This window comes from Aptenodytes forsteri, unplaced genomic scaffold (assembly GCF_000699145.1).
Source record: "Aptenodytes forsteri isolate BGI_AS27 unplaced genomic scaffold, ASM69914v1 Scaffold321, whole genome shotgun sequence".
Taxonomy (NCBI): Eukaryota; Metazoa; Chordata; class Aves; order Sphenisciformes; family Spheniscidae; genus Aptenodytes; species Aptenodytes forsteri.
The window spans coordinates 1,392,367-1,406,900 of NW_008795030.1; the positions used below are offsets into that span (position 1 = coordinate 1,392,367).

The 14,534-nt window shown below is 50.7% G+C and overlaps 1 protein-coding gene across 1 annotated transcript; it reads right to left on the reverse strand.

Annotated features, from left to right (window-relative positions):
- Window positions 1-7: 7 nt before the first annotated feature.
- On the reverse strand, window positions 8-13,595 carry SELENON (selenoprotein N). The gene is made up of 11 exons (XM_019471255.1): window positions 13,449-13,595; window positions 12,504-12,637; window positions 11,803-12,015; window positions 10,825-10,949; window positions 9,867-10,004; window positions 8,120-8,201; window positions 6,942-7,130; window positions 5,777-5,882; window positions 4,727-4,839; window positions 3,924-4,025; window positions 8-2,582 (listed from the first exon to the last, which is right to left on the reverse strand). Exons 2-11 carry the CDS (start codon window positions 12,540-12,542, stop codon window positions 2,412-2,414), a joined length of 1,278 nt encoding a protein of 425 aa, XP_019326800.1. The 5' UTR covers window positions 12,543-12,637; window positions 13,449-13,595; the 3' UTR covers window positions 8-2,411.
- Window positions 13,596-14,534: the final 939 nt, after the last annotated feature.

Genomic DNA, 14,534 nt, shown 5'->3' on the forward strand with positions numbered 1-14,534 from the left:
GAACAGCCCAGGAGCGCTCAGAGGTGGCTCCGGGCAGTGCTGCAAGAGCCCAGCGGTTCACGAGAGAAAAAGCGAGGTATTTTCAGGGATCCCAAAGGCTTCGTGCGACGAAGGGCCTTCGCACGGGCCCTACTTGTGCGTGGGACTCCGGCAGGCACCGACTCTGCCGGGAGCTCCGCATCTGCAGGATCAAACGGGTGACGCTGCCCCTCGCAACTCCCGACCTCAGCACAGCACAAGGGAGAGGGGCTCCCCCGGCCCTGCGGTACCGCCGCCCCGCCTCTTTTTCCAAGCAGCCTTGAAAGACAAAAGCAATCCCTGCGTGCTCGGCCGCTGCCCTCTCCGGCCCCTTCTGCTGCGAAACCGGTGGGAGGGAAAACAAATGGAATGAACTCTCCACCCGAGCACAACCGACAGACACCACTTCGAAGTCCGAAGCCCCTGACCGAGGGGCTCAGGAAAGGTGCAACAAAAATACCTCACGTGAAGGCTTTGTAAAAGCCAGAAGGGCAGATGTACACTACGGCTGTGCCTCCCAAGGAGCCGGGGGGCAGGCGGGCACTCGGTCTCCTCTGCCACTCTCCGCTCGGGCCAAAGACCCCGAAGGGACGAGACCACCGGTGCGACAGGAGCTCGGTCTTGAATGCTGCCTGGAGGCTTCGGCACTTTCCGCAGCTGAAGGCGCTGCCAGATCCAAGCCTGTCATTACTGCAGGCCCCTCGGAGTGCCGGAAAAGTGCAGAGCTAATGCATAGTTATAAAGCTGATACTGAGAAACATCCCAGGGGTAATTAATCTCACTAGAGCAATTAGTGAAGCTACACTGGTTCAGCCCAGAGGTCCATCTAAGCTCCGTCTCCAGCCACGGATACAGACAGGCGGGCTGGGGCAGGGTGGGGACAGGGTAATCACGACCCCCGGGTTCCTCCCAGGTCCCGGAGCCCAGGAATGAAAACACCCCTTCCAAAAAAACGGCTTTTCCCCCCCGTTTGATTTGGTCCAACAAAATTGTGCTTCAGAGAGCAGAAAAAGCATCAACAGCCGTGGCTGTTTGCAGCCATCCACTGAAGATGCTTTGTCTCCTCACCTATCTACAGGAATATGCTTTAAAACCCGTTTCATTTAACCTTTTCTTCTCCAAATTACGCTCACTCTGTAGCCAGGCATTGGTACAGAGTAGGAGCAACTGCTCAGGGTGGTCACAGATAAGGGACGATGGCGTTCTGTCCGAACAATTTCTTTGGAAAAATCTCTTCAAAATTTCTTTCAGTACCGCTGGCTTTTAGAACTGCTCAGTTCTCAACCAGTTAATGCTCTCAGGGGAACGCTGAACCTCCCGTTCCCAAAGGGAACTTCATCACGGTTCATCATTCAGTGTGACTTGGAAGCTCAAAGCAAAAAAAGGACGGAGCATTTCACCAACTCCGAGGAGACACTGGGAGAACAAAGCTCTCAAAGCAGGTGGGCTGGGAGCGGCCCTGGCCTCAACGGGGTGGGGACACTCCTCGGTACCGTGACCCGTAGCCTGGAGTGCACGTACTGCACCGGTGGAACTAACAGGGGCTCTGGCCCCTAATCCCCCCCGAGTTAATCCACGCCTGACGTCTCTGAGCTGCACCATACCTCTAACGCCCTCATCTCCATTCCTAATTTCACCGTGTCAACCTCAGCACCTCATGTGAAGAACCTGAATAAGTGAGACCGCTCTCCCACCACGTCACACAGGGTGCTGGGAGGAGGCTACTCCAGAGCTCAAGCCTCCAGTTCAAACCTCCTACTTTCATGTCCACGCATTACCAGCTCCAGTCCCGTTACGCCATTGCCGTCAATAAACGCCATCGTGAAGAGCTGGCGTCCAAGCCACAGGGCAGCTTACAGCTCAGAGCTGCCGCTGGCGAGGAGGCGTGGAGGACACTGGCTACCAGGAAGGAGCTTCCCACCTGCGCTGGATTCTGCGCCTTCGCCCACAGGGCACAGGCGCTCAACCACGAGTGTTCGGTCGTAATGGCAATGCTGTTCTCCATGATTCAACGCACAGTCCAGTCCTTGAGGTCAGGGGTTTCTGGGTGACGCTTGGTACAGCTGTTACATGAGTTTCACCACAGAGTCTGAACAGGAGCTGGAAAAACATGAGGGTGAGTGGCAAACCAAGGTGTATTGCCCCGAGAATGTTTATAGATTCAAGTATTTTCACTCCTGTAAAAATTTGCCTGAACTCTAAAGGGCAGGTTATGTAAACTGGTATCACTTGAAACTTAGCCTCAAACCAACATCCAGAGCAAAGCCCCAGTCCTGGGACTGTCTGCATCGTAACATCAACGTCTGCCATGAAGATGAGGAAGAACTGCTGTAATCAAAATAGATCTCTGAAGTCTTTGGCCATCTCTGTGGGGCATTCGGGTGCCTTTGTTTTTAGGTCTGCAGGTATGGTTTTGCTCTTTGCAGTCCTTCCTTCAAGAACTGGAGGTAAGTTGCAGTAGAAGGGTCTTCAAAATTGGTTGAGAAACTAAAGATGCTACTTTCAACATCTTCAGGCTTCATAGAAGTAATGTCCAGGAAGTAGTTGGCATTGATATGGTGAACCTGGGAAAGAAAACAGACGAGGAGAGGAGACTTTAAAGGCCAGAACAATTCCCCAAGCATGGCCTTGGGCCTCTAGCCAGGACAGAGGTGACAAGACTGTAACAACTCTTAAAAGAATCTCTAATACTTTGCAAATGCTAATTCAGCATCCAGGATTCAGGTTTGCATTTTACAGTCAGAGAAAGATGTGTGAAAGACAACGGTCTGTTTCTTCCCCCAAGAGTGCTGACCCCTCACTTAGGTTAAGAAGATGATGAAGGCGATCCGGGAAAAATCATGCAGGCATAAAACCTAGCTCTGAGCAAGGGCTGGGGAGATGGCAGCCCCACCACGCTGACTGCTGGGGTGTGTGCTCTCAGCCCAGCCCAGCTGCAAAACCAGCACCTGAGCTTCAAATGCCTCCGTGCTTTCTGCTCCCCCATGGAGGTGGGAAAGGGGGACATGTGGCCACTGACCACAGCAACCTCGACAGGCTGTTACTTACTGAGCTGAAGCCACCCACCAGCCCACAGCCTCATCTGGAGGGGAAGCCACTAAAGAGACAGCAAGGAGTCACTGCACACGTTACTAGCTAATATCTGGCAAGCGTGGGGCACAATCAGATTAGCCCTGGCAGGATCGTCCACTACAGACAGCCCGGCCGCTGACACACAGCAAAGCGCCGCACTGCCGAGTGCCAGGAACCACTGTGGTTCTTCAAATCCAAGGCGGGGGGGGGTTGTTGGGGGGAACAGCAGAGCCAAAGCGTGTGGACTTGCTAATGGCTGATCTGCTGTGACAAACTTGGGGAATCAAGAGAAAGACAAATGTACCAGAAGGTGCTGATAAGGAGAGATTTTCTCCAAAGCATGAGCGCAAGGGCCAATGGGTGCAGGAAACAAGCTACAATGGCTTCCCAAAGGTCACTGACTCCAACCTCCAATGAGGCAGACATTTGGTTCAAGTCTGATTGTTTCCCCCCCTGCCCAGAGCTGCTGTTTGTTCTGTCTCTGAATAAAAAGACGTCTACAATGGGCTTCCCAAAGGTCACTGACTCCAACCAGGGATAATGAGGCAGACATTTGGTTCAAGTCTGATTGTTTCCCCCCCTGCCCAGAGCTGCTGTTTGTTCTGTCTCTGAATAAAAAGACGTTTGTTTCAGGTTTCTTGGCAGAGCTGCTGTCTGTCTGCCACAGCATGCCTGAGAGCACAGCACCGTGAGGGACGACGGCCCCACAAAGGCTTGAGGAGCCAGGGAATGGCTGGGGGAGTGGACACTCGCTTCAGAGTCTGCAGATGATCCTGAAGAGAACACGTTCTAATGGGAAGAGCCAAGCCCAGGTGAAGGGGTAACAAACGTACCACCGTGCCATTGGGGAGGCAGATGATCATCTCCACGGGGAAGTTGTATTTCTCCAGGTGCAGGTCAGCCAGCTTGCTGTAGAACTCATTCTCTCTGTTGGTCTGTAAGGAGACCCCAAAGAAACATGTTTGCACACACCAAAACTAGCAGAGCGGCGCAGGAGAAGTACACCGAACACAGGAGGAAGGGAAGGACCGAAGAGCTGCTTTGCAGCATGGTGGTAACTGGTTCCATTCTCACAACCTGCTTTACTATTCCCTTTCAGTCAGTCTCCCTCTCACATTTCAGCTGTAGATTTTCTCCCCAAATCATAAAATCACCCCATCACTGGCAGTTCCCAGGCACACCAACAGTCTGATCCCAGCTTTTCCCAGAGTCTCCAGCTCCGTGACTGACTCCAGCTGACAGCACAGGCCCAGGGACAGGCTCGTAAGTGGGGAAAGGTGCAGTCAGGAGACTCAGGGTTTGGACAGTATTTGGTTGCTCCCTGGGTTACAGAGAAGTCAGTTTGTTGATGGCATAAATGGCCTTGGGCAGGGCTATCTCACAGTGAAGCATCTGGTTTAGCTTTTAAAATTGGTACCATGACAGAGCGAAGGGGGTCACTGTGCCATTTTCTTAGCCTGCCTCCATCCGGTGTTTGCTTGGCCCCTGCAATCGCTAGGACACAGAGGGCTTGGAACTGAAATCCCCCCCTGGCACAGGTGTGAGCTCTCCCTTCCTGCTGGCACCCCCGTGCCAAGCACCGTCTGCGTTCACCAGCACCGAACGCAAAGAAGGCAGATGTGGCTGTGACACTCACCTGCAGCTCTTCCAGCTCCTTCACCAGCGACCAGCTGCTGATGAAGCTCTCGTTCAGCAGGGTGAGGATGGGCGAACTTTCCAGGACGGTCTCCCGGAGAGTTCGCCCTGAACCTGGCATAGGAAGAGAGGCAGACAGTAGTTTGTTGTGTTTCCTGAGCTGACTGTTGCCATGTTTGATGCCACCGCGATGCCACCGCTCCGATTGCCGGGGCAGCTGGCTCGGGTTCCCCCCAGCCTGGCCCATTGTCTTTTTTTTCTCCTTTGTTGGCAGTTTTCCACAGCTTATTGTTTCCCATGTGTGCTGCTGGCAGAGAAGACTCACCAGAGCAGACCCCAGCCACTTGCAAGGCCAGAGAAGGATCAGGACAAGCTTGCCATGGATGCTGACTGGTGCGGTGCATTTAGGAAAGGATCAGGCCCTGCGGATCCTTGAGTAGATCCTTGCTGTTCATGCCAAGCAGAGCCCATACATGCTGGAGAGTTTTTAAGGGCAGATAGGACTAAAGATATCTGCCCCTCTCCCACCCATCACTCCTGCTCCATGTGGCATGCAAGTTCTTAGGCGTGGGGGGGGAAACGGCTACACATCAGGACAAACCCAGGCCCATATCTGGCTCTGGCTTCTCCTGTGCAGGTATCAGGGACAAAGCAGAGAGCAGTGTCCCCTTCACCCTGCAGATGCTGCCTCTACCCAAGCAGACTGAGAGGGAAAGAGAAAAGAGAAAGACCAGACCCATGCCTCCACCTCGACAAAGGCACTTGAATTAGCGAGTTGGTCTAGGGCTTGTCTCAAATAGATCTGATCCTGCCACTGGGGACCTAAGCTCTGATCAGTAATTCCCCACTTCCAGCCCTTTTCTATTCAGCATCTTCAGTGCCAAAATGAGTAACACAACAGTTACCGCTGGCTCATGACCAGCTCCCTGACCCCCAGCTCTTCTCAGAGCCTGAACGCTGCTGGGGCAGTCCAATTCCTCAATCATTCCTCCAGCCACGCTGGGAATGTCCAGGCACATCATTCCTCCAGCCACGCTGGGAATGTCCTCACCTCAGCAGGACTGGTCGTCCAGGGCACCCCACAGCAGGATCGAGTGTACCAGCTTCTTTTCTGCTTTTGCTCTCTCGAAAGCTTGTGTGAAGGGAAGATAGGAGACCTGGAGGCAGAGAGACAGCTTGAGAAATAGATACAGAACAGCCCATCTGAAATACGAGCAGGATCTGAAGGAACCAGACCTGCCACATCCCACAGGTGACGCAGACAGAGTTTAAAGCAAATGACAACTGTGGTGCAATCCCCAGGGACAACTTCATCTGCCGGTGAGATTGTAGTGAGCCCCTCACAGCATGTGGGCTGTTGCCGGCACCTGCAGAGCCCCGTCTTTACACACTGCAGAGAGCATCTGCGCAACTGCAGGCAGGCTGTCTGCAAACACACCTCAGCAGCCTGGGAAATCTGGCCTTGTGATATTTATTACAAAACCTCACTGAAACGGCCTAAAAACTGACTGTGAGGGACCCTGCACAGAGATTGTTCCATTTGCTCAAATGAAGGGAACTTTATTAACATCTTGGCAGCTCAAAGGGACATTTGTAAGCTCAGGCACAAGGAGGCAGCCATTGAAACGTGTCCCTTCAGCCAAGGAAGCAGTGACAGGCAGTAGCCATCTGCTCCACAGGCTACTGGCATGTTAAATAGTTTGGGTCACCCAATGCTATAAATTTGTGTCTCACTGCAGGATGCAGAGGCACAGGCAGATTGTGTGTTTTCTGCTGATAAGGAAAGCTTGGTCCAAAGGTAGCTGAACGTTGCAAAAGTAACGCCAGAGGAAAACCATTTGTAAGCAGCGCGATTACCTGCCTCTCTCAGAAATCACGTCAGCAGCTACTGATAAGAGGAAGGATGGATGAGCCTACATTTACAATACAAACCTGGGACACATGACATCTAGGCTTTGCTCCTGCCTGTGCTGCTGTGTGACCCCAAATGGCCTTTAGGAGATGCTGTACTCCCTCATCTGGAAACTGAAAGTCCATCAAGCCACACACGCAGTGCCTGGGAGGCACACGTTGAGCTGGGAGACCCTCACACTACTCTGAATGCTGATCAGGTTGTGGCCTCTGGTTTCTGCTGGTCCTCAAGGTGACTGGACATCTCAGTGAAGATGACCCACCCCAAATAAACGTGCCAAGGAAGAGCCCGGCCCCTTCCTCACCTTCTTAAATGGATACATGGCCACTTCCAGCTTCTGGGCTGCCTCTTCCCAGGGGATTTCCTGCTGCCAGGTTATCTCTTCGAACACAAACTGAATGGGCTCCCCTGAGGGATCCCTGCTGTCAATCACATTTCCGTTCTCGTCATGGATCACAGAGGGGATTGAAGGCCCCGTCGATTCCAGCTCCATCTGCAGAAGAACAGGCTGAGTTGGACACTGCAGACATCCTACGCCTGGTTTTTCTGTACTCCAGGACAGGATAAAGATGCAAAATAAGACTGGGCAGCTTCTAATGAAGATACAGCTTGATCTATTGTCTCCTGGAGCTGCACTTTACCATTTGCAGCTGTGTTTTATTGGGGAATAGCAGGAAAGCAACTTCATTTCCTTCAGTTATTGTCTGACTGTGCTTGCTAGATTGGAAATGCATGAGACCTGTTCACTCCATGTTCCCACCTTCCCAGTGGAGATTTTTTGACTGTGGGACACCAGATCCTTAAAATCAGTGGAACCTGCAGGGCTAGTTTGAAGCTCTTGCTCATATCAGCAGCACAGCCCCTACACAGCCCGTGACTAGCCACAAGAGGGTGCAACAGGGAAAGCTGTTCAGGAGCTTCCCTGTAGTTCAGCGTTCTGGTACATCTGAAATTATTTTGTAAGTCTCTTTTCCTGCCTTTTGGCAATTAAAAAGAAACATGGATCTAGTTTAGGAGAAAATGGGACTGTTAAATTCAGGCATTCAAAATCCTGACTTATGTTTCTTGTCCCAAGAACTGGGATTACCACAAAATAGAGGAATAACCTCATGCAATTTCTAAATTCAGACACACTGTTGTTCATACACCCCTCTGGGCTCAGGGCCTGGGTTCAACTCCTAATCTTCCCCTCCCACCTGTCAGACAACTTTTTAAAAATGGAAAAAGTCACATGACTCCAGGAGCTTAGGATTCAACCCACACAGAAGGAAAAAATAAAACATCACAAGAACCGGCAATAGGGAGCCACAGAGCTGCGGAGGACTGACACAGATCAACAGAGATTATATTGTTATACTGAAACGTTCAAGAGAAAGCTCTAAAGAACAGGGATAACTGAGGTTATACAGCTTAGGGGCATGGCAGCATAAATCCCTGCTGAGATGCTGCACGCACACCGGAGGACTGAGAGTGACTACAGACCTGAGGCAGGTAACCGATATCCACTTCCATGTTGCTGCTTTCACTCGCCCCATACAGCCACTCCATATCAACATTCAGAGACCTGCAAGGTGAACCCGCTATGTTCAGAGACATCCAAGGCTAAAGATGTGTATGGGAAACCCCAAACAAATGAGATCATCCAACGCTCCTCCTGCAGGGTCAGCACTGAAGCCCAGAGCCTCTGGCTCCTTGGAGATCACCGTGTTCCTTGCACGAGACTAGCAACACTAGATCCCTGCTGGACCAGGGCCCAGGCACCCACCCAACACTCTGGGCAAATGCGCTCACACCTTTGAGTACTGTCAAAGTAAGGAAGAGAGAGGTGTCTTTGCTCCCCCTTCCCTCCCAGAACCTAACTTGCACATTCTGATCCTGCTGAACTTTTAAAAGTGCTTTTTGGAAGCAAAAGGCTTTTGTAAGGAGTTGCTGGCAGAGCCGTTAAGTGTCTGCTTGCTGTAACAAATGTGCTGACAGAGCCATAGAGATTGAGTCGCCAGGGTAATGTTATAATAGAATTTTCACTCCAGCCGTCATGGGCAAAGAGATTTGAAGCTTCTTTCCCCTGAAACGCTTCCAGCTGCTTGCCAGAGAACAGGAATGAGCTAGTGTGAAGCTATGCACACAAAACCTTAACCTGCGAAACACCAAGCAAAAAGTATGTTGAAGCAAGAGCATCAGGCTTTGCTGAACTTCAGTGCTTTGAGCCAGGCACTGGGATTGCCAAGGGCTGCCTCTCCACACCCTGCCCGTCTCTCCCCATCCTCCAAGTACCAAAGGACAGTTACTGGTGAATCAGACCCTGAAACACGTCGGGGATCCTCAGTGACTATAGTAGAGATGCATTTGCCAGTTTTACAGGCAACTGCAGAGCTCAATTCACTCAGATTTTCCAGGGACTTGGCTGAAAAGCATGAGCTCATCCATCACAGACACCCGAGGAGCCTTCTGCAGCTTGCAACAGGTATCTGACATCTGCAAGAGACCCTGCCACAGCCAGGGACTGCTGGGACAGGTCAAGGGGAGCAGTGCTTGCAGCAGTGCTGCTAACGAAGAAGCTGATGCCTGTCTCTAGGGCAATATCAGGACAACTTAAATTCCCCACCCCTGTGTGTCTTCCCATGTGCTGCAGGTACCTCCCTTACAGTGGTTTGGCACAGGACAGCTCAGGCTTGGACGCTCAGCTGAAGCACGTGCCAGCTGCAGCCAGGCTGTGCAAGGACATCCATCCCCAATGCCATGCTCCATGTCCCCAGCAACCTCTGCCCTGCTTCTCCCCTGTGCCTCCTCTGCCCTTGTCCTTCCCTGCCTCTTCCAAGCCAGATGCCCCCCAGACCTGTTGATAAACAGAACTATTCCTGAAAAATTGCATCAGAACCAGTTTAGGGTGCAACTGTATCTACAGAATTGAGGACATGATGACCATGATGACCGCTGGCAGAGAAGGATGTGTGGGGAAAACAGATAAGCAAGCAGCAGAACTAGCCTGCCCAAAGCTCAGACTGCAGATCTGCCTTCCCTGCACGGGCCAGGATGCTCACATACCGCAAGGGACAGAGCTGTCACCGCACTCCTATCTTCATAAAAAAAGAGCCCACCAGCCTCCCCCCGCGCACGGCCCCCACTCCTGCACAGGACAGGATCCCAGAGCCCCTGGGTTCCACTGGGCCTCATTTATAACAATCCTCAAGTCTGTTCAGCACCCAGGAAGAGAGAGAAACAGCTGTACCTGTTGTTAGGGACAAAGAGCTTAAACTCTCGGACATGGGACGAATCCTTGGAGAGGATGATGTGACCTGTGAACTGGCCTGGGGAAAACCAGAAGGGGAAATCTGGTGGCTCATTCAGCTGAAACTCAGCGTGGATCCTGAAACGAGAAAGGAGCCATCAGCTGCAGTGCCGGGAGGAGAGAATGGATCAAGCACTCCAGATGACAGCAGGGAGAAGTGAACTCCAGGTGCCAGAAATTATGAAGCTAAACTGGGGCAGAGGTTCAGTTCAAAAAGCTTTTCATGTCACGCAAAGAAGAGGGTAAAAGACGGGAGCAGATCCCCTGGCTCAGGATCATCTCCAGTATCGATGCCTTTTGGAACTGGGCAGTAAGTGTCCATCCAGGAAGGATGAATTACATTATCATTCCTTGAAACACAGGAACAGACTAAGACCCCTTCAGCCTCCCTTCCAGCTTGATCGGGCAAATAAAAGCTGTGTGTAACACTCCTAGTAAAACAAGAGAACAATTCCCCAGACTCTCCCCCTTGGAAAGGCACTCCACTCCCTGATTAAACAACATCTAACAAATTCCTTGCTAATCAGACTCTACCCTTTCAGCCAGGGATAGTTCCAAACCAAGGGTGATGGAGGAAGGCTGCTGTCCTGGATCCGGGCAACAGTCCCTGCCTCACCAGGGCCTCAGTGACACTGGGAGCACGGGTGCCCTCTTCGGGCATCAGCAAAGCATCACACACAGGCAAGAGCTGGCTGTGAACCACCCTTTTCCTCAAACTGCTTTGCCTCCCTCCCAGACAGGACACATCTGGTCTTGCTTGGGAACACGACTGCACATGCAATGACACGCGCACTCTCTGCCATGGGCTCACAGCAGCCTTCTCCACTCCTCTGAGATATGGAACAAATTCAAAAGTGCCCCCAAACCCTCCTCTAACACCCCAGACCCATGGCCTTACCTGAACGCTATGGTGTAGTAGAAGGTGCTGATGGCTTGGATGCAGGCCACAGCTCCTTGGGGAGCAAAGCGGGTTTTTACGAAAGGACGTGGGTGGAACATGCTCAAAAGCCTGTGGATTATGATCTAGAGAAAGAATTGTAAGAGAGCAAAAATGAGAACAGTTCCTCCACTGCAGGTCAGCTGCAGCTCCAAAGTAACTTCTCCACCAGATCAGGAAGACAGGAGAACTGCTGTGACTTAAAAATTAGCTCAGAGACCTACCTAATCACAAAACAAGGAGCTAAAGCAAGAGACTGCTTTTAAAAATAAACCCATCTTCCACGCTTTTTATGCTATTCCCATTGTTTGCAAGTTTCCATCATCCCAGTCGGTTGAATGTCTGAGTATGGTAAACTGATCTACGAGGCTGCCTCCGTCAATACTACTTAAGACTTTGAAAGAGTGGGTATGCAATCAATAAACACACCAGGCTGAGAAGGTGTATCAACTATGTGATCACCAACACCTACCCGGGCATGCCGGGGGAGAGCGATATACACGCCTGGCTTTACAAACTATGTATACACATCGTTTCACTTGTCAATGAAACGCTCACCTCTGGGGTGGCACTCGGCAACTGTTCCACAGGGCATGATCACTTCATACAAGTGCTTTCTGAATAACCCTCTCCCCTCCTTGTCCTGGAAAGACCAGCCTAAAAACCCAAACACTTAAACGAAGCAAGATGAAGTTACTCAAGTCAGCCTCATCTGGCCATGACACACACCCAGAGCCTTTGCCTCCTCTGCTTTACCTCCAGTTTAGAAGACTCTGCTCCTGGCTGTACACTGCATTTTTGCACCCTTAGAAAGTCCAGGGAGACATAATGCAACAGCTTTGTCCACTCCAGGGGCTCCTGTGATTCATCTGGGCTATAAGGCAGAACATTTATACAAATTACCTCTCAGGTATATAGAAATTAAGTTTCATATCTCACCTCTTTGCCCTTGGGAGGCGGAGGGTAAAATCTGTTGTTGGAAAGATACCCAGTGAAGATGTTCAATTCACTAGGAATTATCCACCACGGATCCCCGAGATCCACTTTATTCTTTGGAGGAAGAAAGGCTTTAAACTGTCTGGCAAGCATCACGCTCATAGGGGCTGCTGGGGCAGTCCAATTCCTCAACCCAGACAGAGCGACATGAGAAATCTGTGAACAAAAGACACTATCAGAGCCTAGACTGGACTCTTCAAACGTGCAGTAACGCTGATGGATGTAAGCAGGCTTTGGAGAAGGGGAAAAAAATATATCACATTTTAAATTCTTCCTACCACCCCAAACACCACCAAATAGTTCCGTCAACTTTCAATTACGTGAGTAATAGGAAATGGGAGAGAGGGGAACATACCACATAACACCACTGCTTTTGGACATAGCTCCAGGAGAGCCATCTCTAATGTTTGCTTCAAGCTTCCCAGGAAGGGCGTATTAATTGGGGCACAGTGCTGCTGAGTGCTCTGAAAACAATGAAACGCTGCAGAAAGCAGTGAGCTTGCTCGTCAAAGCAAATCCCACGGGCCTGAGCAAGACCATCTCCCCCTCCCAACATGCTAGCACTTTTTCCAGCTGATGTTACCAGCCCACAGGACGTGTTTATACCAGAATTTCTGGCCATACACGTCCTGCGTGATACCTACTCCCAAGAAACCGTCTTTGCTCTTCGTCATCGTTTCCATGACCAAAGGCTGGAATTTAGCCACAACGGACAATGTCTCCCCACTTGGATCAGGCGTCTCCTCCTCCTCTTCAAATTCTGAGATGGGAGCAACCCCTAGACAAAGGGACAGGAATTTAAGCAGCTGTTTCCCCTCCCTCCCCTTTTAAGCAATTGTGAAGTGATTACACATTTATCCTGGCAAATCCAGGAGCACTGGGAGCTTCCCAGCTGTCCCTACACTGTATGCAGCGGCAGAACTCAGGCCCACCCCAGAGACCAGCTTCAGCTGCATGAATTAAAGGGGAGCCCTCCCTTTAGCGGACGAGTCTCTAAACCCCCTGGCTCAGTTAAGCAGTCTCATTTCACCTAGGAGGGATCAGAACACACGCTTTAGCCAATTCATTACAGCATAAGCAAACAACTGTCTGTATTTCGACTGTGCTGTAAGCTCTCCTCTACATTATCATCACCACACTTCTTCCTGCTTGGCACCACCAAGAGACATTTGCCACACGCTGATACAGTCTCCAAACATGATCTCTTACAATTGCTATCTGAGAGAGACTGCTACAGCTGGAGGAGCGTACTGCACTCACTAATAGTTTTGGCCTAGCCTGGGCTGAGCTGTATTTGTTGCATTCACCCATCCCAAATCCCCTTTAAGCTCTAGACAAAGCAACTTATGTACTTTGCTAGTCCAGCAATGGGATCTTCAGTCTTATAAAAACTCTACTTTCTGAAAGTGATGTCTAGTGCTTAAGCCTTTTCAAAAACATGTAAAGCTTAGCAGCCTCTCTTCATGTAAATAAGACCCAAAACAGCACCCAGAAAAAAATAAAAGACGAATAAAAACTGTCGAGTGCATTATCTTTGGCTTTTGCTCAGTCTGTGCAGAGAGAGCTCTGCAAGGTAGACAGATACCTACCCGTCAGCTTCTCAGCTATCGGCTTGAACTCTTCCGGACTGAGGTACAGATCGTTGTTTGTGTCCAGAGAAGAAAAGAGAAACAGCCCCTCACTTCCCAAAGACTTCAGTGCCAGCTCCTAGTTTGGGAAGAAGAGGCAAGTGAGATTTCATTCCAACCTCTTGCAGAAATTCACTCCGGCCCCTCTCAGCTTCAGAGTTAATTTGCATTCTTTCCAGCACACAAACACAGCCGTCAAATTGAAAGATTAACGCCCCTTGGCAGGATTTTGTGCTATTTACAATAGGGATCGGTGTCCAGGAACTGTTGGCATGAGCATATTAAAACTACATCTGGTTGAGTAATTCAAACTGAATAATTTGCTCAGTCGGCCTCAAAGTCTTTTGTCAGAAAAATTTCCAACTTTTTCCAAATAGTCCTAAACCTGCAGATATTCAGAGCACCTGGAGATCGTGGTTTCTGTAATTAACTGATGCGCAGTGAAACAAAGGCAGTCAAATACATGACTATCCACATTACAAAACCACAAAGGAAATGAACTAAGCCCTTGTAACTCTGTAGAAAGCAACTTAACTTAAACCCGTGCTGAGATCCATGCCAGCATTACCACGCACAAGTGCCCCGCTCTAGTCAGATTCCCCTCCAGGTCTCCAGCCTCAGGACTGGACGGAGCATTTTGGTCCCTTGCTCCGCAGGGAGCACTGCCTACCCATTCAGCCGTACATTGGAGACCCACAAATCCCATGGTCTTCTCCAGAAATTTCTGCCAGATCCCAGCCACCCCGTGCCTCAGTTTCTCCCTCTGCAAAGCCCACATGGAGATCATCCAGTGGAAACCACCACTGAAACACAATGTCTCCCCTGGAGCAGCCCCAGAAAGGCTCTGGATTCTTCTAGTCATTTCCACTCCGCAGCACTTGGCACAGAAGGGAAAGGGACAACTTGCAGGCAGAACAAGAGAGCTCCACGTTGGTGTGAGAGGAACAGAGAGCCATAGCAAATCAAGCCCCATCACTGCCAGCCAGCCTGCAGCACATCCCCTGTGACCCATCATTTGGGGCAGCTTCCCCTGCCACCCCTGTAAAA